Raw genomic sequence first — 5,881 nt, forward strand, 5'->3', positions numbered from 1 at the left:
AGCCATCGACCAACCCACTCCAGAGTTGGATTTTCTTGACCCAATTAGATCCGATGGCGTATCCAGCCACCGACCAACCCACTCCAGAGTTGGATTTTCTTGACCCAACTAGGTCCGATGGCGTATCCAGCCATCGACCAACCCACTCCAGAGTTGGATTTTCTTGACCCAATTAGGTCCGATGGCGTATCCAGCCATCGACCAACCCACTCCAGAGCTGGATTTTCTTGACCCAACTAGGTCCGATGGCGCATCCAGCCACCGACCAACCCGCTCCAGAATTGGATTTTCTTTACCCAACTAGGTTCGATGGCGTATCCAGCCATCGACCAACCTACTCCAGAGCTGGATTTTCTTGACCCAACTAGGTCCGATGGCGTATCCAGCCACCGACCAACCCGCTCCAGAATTGGATTTTCTTTACCCAACTAGGTTCGATGGCGTATCCAGCCATCGACCAACCCACTCCAGAGCTGGATTTTCTTGACCCAACTAGGTCCGATGGCGTATCCAGCCATCGACCAACCCACTCCAGAGTTGGATTCTCTTGACCCAATTAGGTCCGATGGCGTATCCAGCCATCGACCAACCCACTCCAGAGCTGGATTTTCTTGACCCAACTAGGTGCGATGGCGTATCCAGCCATCGACCAACCCACTCCAGAGTTGGATTTTCTTGACCCAATTAGATCCGATGGCGTATCCAGCCACCGACCAACCCACTCCAGAGATTGATTTTCTTGACCCAACTAGGTCCGATATCTAGGCGTATCCAGCCATCGGCCAACCCACTCCAGAGTTGGATTTTCTTGACCCAACTAGGTCCGATGGCGTGTCCAGCCACCGACCAACCCACTCCAGAGTTGGATTTTCTTGACCCAACTAGGCCCGATGGCGTGTCCACCCACTCAAGAGTTGGATTTTCTTGACCCAACTAGGTTCTATGGCGTATCCAGCCATCGACCAACCCACTCCAGAGTTGGATTCTTGACCCAACTAGGTCCGATGGCGTATCCAGCCACCGACCAACCCACTCCAGAGTAATAATGCACTCAAGTAAAAGATCTATTTTATTATATTCTTCTCATTATTACTATTCTCTACAAGTATGAATCAAGATTTGTATTGCGCTACCTAGAGATGTCGCAAATTAATCGATTACTTCGATTAATCGATTCATCGTTGTGATAATGATTAATTTTGAATCGATTATTACCCAACGATTAATCAATTCAATAATCGAGATGAATCGTGAGTAATCGATTAGTTACTAATCGATTAATCAGAATTTGACGACATCATAAGAGTGAAATCAGGAGTGATTCAGTTTCATTCCAAATTTTCGACCACTATTCTAGTTTGAATCTGGAGCAAAATAGAACAAACATGTTGGTTTCTCCAGCAGTGTTCCATTCATGTTTTTCAAATTTTTAATTAAATGAAATCATTATGTTGCTGCCAAGAAAGGCGCCGTAATTGCAAAGTGGATTGATCGGTAGATAAAATGGCGCATTTATACACCAAAACAATTGAAAAATATTTGAATCTCGTGATTCATCGTGTTTCAAATCTGCAGAAAATAGAACGGAGCGTTATACCAGTTTTATTTTTTTGACATTTGACTGGTATAAAAAATTAATCTAAAACAGCTGCTGGGAAAATGAATGTTCCAGATTCATATTCAAACTGACAGCCCCGAACGATTTGAAACACTGCTGATTTTACTCTAAGGATGTCGAAAATTAATTGATTATTTCGATTAATCGATTCATCGTTGTGATAATCGATTAATTTTGAATCGATTACTATACAATGATTAATCGATTCAATAATCGACAAGAATCAAGAGTAATCGATTAGTAACTAATCGATTAATCGGGATTTTACGACATCTCTAGCGCTACCCACCATTGATAAGCCTACGACCTCCTTCGGGATCGCGACCCACAGTTTGGAAAGCCATGGTCTAACGCATGCGGTAAAAGCTCGGTAGGTCTTCACCTAACTTAAGTGAAGATGGGCGGACGATGTCGGCCAAGGTGTAGGCTGATAAATTACAATTACAAAGTTGTTTTTACCTACATTTTCGGCATATAATTGAATATAAAATCTCAATTACCCTGCAATCTCCATTGCACCAAATTTATAAAAATGTTCAAACGCATCCTCAAGTCACTATATTTGCGTTTGCTGTTGTTTAAGTAAGATCTATGTAAAGGCTTTCTTTTGTTAATCTTCTGGCTTCGAACTCCGTTTACTAAATATATTTCACATAAACTTCTACATACGTTCCGACAGCAGATGTACCTCGCCGTATCTCAATGTATCATCCAACGGCTTTTCAAAACACATTCTTCGACATGGCTCTCCCGTAGAATCAGATCACACTCATCAATCACTTCAAGTATAGTCAGAGCAAGTCAATAAACAGAAACATAATGCAACAGAGAGTGCTGACTTTAGTAAATTTCACAGAACTGATTTGCGGTACTGTGAGAGTTGCAAATAATGAATGAAACATGAGTTGACAAAGATTAATGTTTCAAAAATAAAAGCATCGATTAGAAGTATTCCTTCCATATTGATGAAGCTGCACGTTGCCACGACATTCATTGAGGTGTATCTTCACGCTGTTGTTGCTGCTGCTGCTGACGGCGTTGATCATCATTCGTATTACTAGGCGCGGCTGGTCGGTCCAGAAGTGGAGCTTCATCTGCTGCTTCCGTGGGCACGGGTGGCGCTGCTGGCGCAGCAGCAGCCGGTTGATTATAGTTGGCTGCTCCCGGTGGAGGTGGTCGTCGGAAGTACAGTGCTGCTCCGAGCACCACCGTGAGCATCGTGATCAGGTAGAGATCCCAGTTCGAAGCAATGTTTTCGTCCAGTTCCAACAGAACGCTGAAGGGGGACTAAAATCGAATGTAGCGAATTTTTCAAAGTAAATTTTTTTTGATTATCAAATCGCAATTCTTTACCTCTCGTAGTGATTCCAACTTGAACAGCAGCTGCAGCTTCATCAGTGCCAAAGTAACGGGTACCTTGGCATCTACACTGGTCTCCGCGGCCAAATCGTAGCACCGTTTGGCTAGGTGAATATCTTTCTTCATTCCGAGCCCCTGTTCGTGCATATAACCCAGGTTGAACATTGCTTGGGCGTTGTGCTGCTGTTCCGAGGCCATCCTGAAAAAATGCAACATATGTGTATTTGAGAAATTAAATATTAGGAGCCTTTTTCATTTTTAAAAAGTTATCCCATCATAAAAACTACGAAAAAAGTAGGTTTGCTTAATGGAAACATAATTTATCTAAACGTTCAAGGACGCCTTCTGTTCACGTCATCTGCAAGAGAGTTAAAAAATCCTACATTTGGCACTCACCTGTAGTGGGAAGCAGCAGTCTCGAAATCAACGTTCGTGCCCAATCCGTAGTAGTGATAGTCACCCAACTTCACCTGTGCCGCCGAGTAGCCCTGAGCCGCAGCACGTCCCCAGAATTGCAACGCTCGAATCAGCTCTTCCTCCCTATTCTGGAACAAATTGATCTCTCCCCTATCCAACAGGAAGGCGGCGTTGCTCTGCGCTACCTCGTAGCCCAATTCGGACATCAGTGTGTACTGCATAAAAGCTTCCTCGAACCGATAGGAACGATAATCCTGATGGGCAGACATCAATCTCTCGGACCACTTTCCTCTCTCGGCAACATTTTTGAACAGCTCTACTGCAGTCGGACAGGATCGCATCATACCAAGTCCCACAGCGTGCATTTGGCCCAGGTTGTAGAAAGCCAACACATGCCCCGATTGTGAGGCCAAATTGAAATACTTGTTCGCCAGTTTGAAGTCCCTCTTTACGCCGATTCCGCTAAAGTACATGTTTCCGAGCTGAAGTTGACCATCGACCCAACCCTGGTCGGCGGCCTGTGTAAAGTATTTCAATGCTTTTACTGTATCCTTCGGAACGCCCTTGCCATGTAGGAACATGACGCCTAAGCCAGATTGTCCAACAGGGTTACCCAAATCTGCTGCCTTTTTGAAATATTTAAAAGCGGTGTCATTATCCGCTTTAATGTTGTCGCTTCCTTCCAGGTAGATCTTTCCCAAAAAGGCCATGGCCACAGCATTACCCGCGTTCGCCGCCTGGCTAAAATACTGCAACGCTTTCTGGTGGTCCAGTGGAATACCGCGACCGCCTTGGTAGTGAAGCTGGCCCAAACCCACCTGGGCCTGAACATCTCCTTTATCTGCAAGCAGCTGATAATAATCAATCAAATCGTTGTCCAATATTCCAGAGCTCGGTCCGGCATTTTCGATTTCATCCAGAAGCCTGATTCGGTGAACAGCGACTCCACCCGAGAACGTCACTTTGTCGGCTACCTTCGTGGCTACTTTCCTGTAAAAATCCAACGCCGTTTCGCAACTGTTCGGCACGCCTACTCCAGCCCAAGACCGATATCCAAGCGCCATTTGGGCCCACGAATTGTCCCCCAGGGCGGCCATTGTGTAGTACACCAATGCCTTGGACTGACTAACGTTGAATCCAATTCCCGTAGCGTACATCAGACCTAGTCCCATCTGAGCTTCGGGCAACCCTTCCTCGGCCAGTTCCAAAAATGTCTTCTTTGCTGCTTCCGTATCCATGTGTACCGGATGACCCAACAGCTGAGCCCAAGCGACGTGAATCCTAGCCAATGGATGGCCCTTATTGGCTGCCTCCACCATTAGCTTATGCCCCTGCAGCTTGTCCACCTTGGTCCTATTGAGTACCACCATCGCCCTATCGTACGCCTCTTGCGCCTCTAACTGCTCCGGGGTCACTACCACTGGTTCTTCATCCTCCGGCGAAAGCCTATTAATCTCCTCAATTTCACTCTCAATCTTCTGAATCATCCTCTCGTGACTGTCCAGCAGCTCGTTCAACATCTCTGACATCTTCCTGCTCTCTTTATCCTGCGACAAATCCGGTGCCTTCACTATCTTTATCGCCGAATGCATAAACTGCAAATCATCCGACAACACCTCATACTCGGACTTCTCGCTACTCTTCTTCCCGGAGTTCTCCAGTACCAACTCTTCCAGCAAACCTTCCGCCGATTTTCTTTGGTTTGAACTCTCCTTCGTTTCCTTCACTCCGTCCTCTTCCGCATTCTTGCCCTCCCCTTCGCGCTTCCTACTGTTTCCCGCGGAGGTCGCACTCGTTTCCTCCGGCCCTTGCGGTAACGATTCCAACTCACTGCTCCACACCTCTCCGAACAGGATCAGGGTCGCAGCGCAGAACAGAAATACGATAGTTCTCATCTTCAGGTGCTCTTTAGTGCCGCCAGTAACAACAATTGTGACGTGTCTTGCTGCCCATCGGACGGGAGAAAAAAAAGTCTGCTGATGAATGGAATAAAATGCTATCAGTTCCTACACCGTCGTCTATTATCAGAATCTTGCGACCACCAATTCGCACCTTTCACAAAGTTGCTGATGCGATACACCGGCGAAACGGTTTAGAGATGGCTCGATCGAATGATTCTATACTCAATTTTTAGACCAAAACTCCTGATGCACTAAAAAAAAGTTAATTTTACCAATTTTACAACTGTTTCCGGAGGATTTTTTCACTTTTTTGGACGATGAACTTTGAAGATTTTTTCGTCGGAGAATGTGATGTTTATTATTTTGCACTGAGGTGGAAGAAAATACAAAAAAAATGACGTGTGATTTGCAGATAATGACAGATGGGATTCGCTCCCGGGAATTTTCGACATAGTGCGCAAATATGCAGGATAGGGTGGTGCCAGAATATCGTAAAATGAGTAAAAAAAATGTTGTGCTTCTACATACTCATACCACTTCCGAAATTAGGTTCAAAGTATGGATTGTGAGAAAAATCCAACTTCGC

At 45.4% G+C, this 5,881-nt stretch overlaps 1 protein-coding gene across 2 annotated transcripts; it reads right to left on the minus strand.

Annotated features, from left to right (window-relative positions):
* Nucleotides 1-2,219: 2,219 nt before the first annotated feature.
* Nucleotides 2,220-5,663, minus strand: LOC134206704 (protein sel-1 homolog 1-like). 2 transcript variants are annotated; one of them, XM_062682429.1, is made up of 4 exons: nucleotides 5,447-5,663; nucleotides 3,374-5,367; nucleotides 2,972-3,176; nucleotides 2,220-2,905 (listed from the first exon to the last, which is right to left on the minus strand). In XM_062682429.1, the coding sequence occupies exons 2-4, from the start codon at nucleotides 5,287-5,289 to the stop codon at nucleotides 2,609-2,611; spliced, it is 2,418 nt and encodes an 805-aa protein (XP_062538413.1). In that variant the 5' UTR covers nucleotides 5,290-5,367; nucleotides 5,447-5,663; the 3' UTR covers nucleotides 2,220-2,608. The 2 variants fall into 2 exon arrangements, with proteins under 2 accessions (XP_062538413.1, XP_062538412.1); XM_062682428.1 differs by having other exon boundaries at nucleotides 3,374-5,370.
* Between the last annotated feature and the right edge of the window lie 218 nt (nucleotides 5,664-5,881).

This window comes from Armigeres subalbatus, chromosome 1 (assembly GCF_024139115.2).
Source record: "Armigeres subalbatus isolate Guangzhou_Male chromosome 1, GZ_Asu_2, whole genome shotgun sequence".
In the NCBI taxonomy this organism is placed as follows: Eukaryota; Metazoa; Arthropoda; class Insecta; order Diptera; family Culicidae; genus Armigeres; species Armigeres subalbatus.

What these genes read in the sequence shown, in the direction of transcription:
- LOC134206704 (XM_062682429.1), bottom strand. Translation starts at nt 5,289, where the DNA reads ATGAGAACTATCGTATTTCTGTTCTGCGCTGCGACCCTGATCCTGTTC. An exon ending in ACTGCTGCTTCCCACTACAG is followed by an intron (nt 3,177 to 3,373) that starts GTGAGTGCCAAA and finishes GCATTTTTTCAG; the next exon opens with GATGGCCTCGGAACAGCAGC. An exon ending in AGTTGGAATCACTACGAGAG is followed by an intron (nt 2,906 to 2,971) that starts GTAAAGAATTGC and finishes ATTCGATTTTAG; the next exon opens with TCCCCCTTCAGCGTTCTGTT.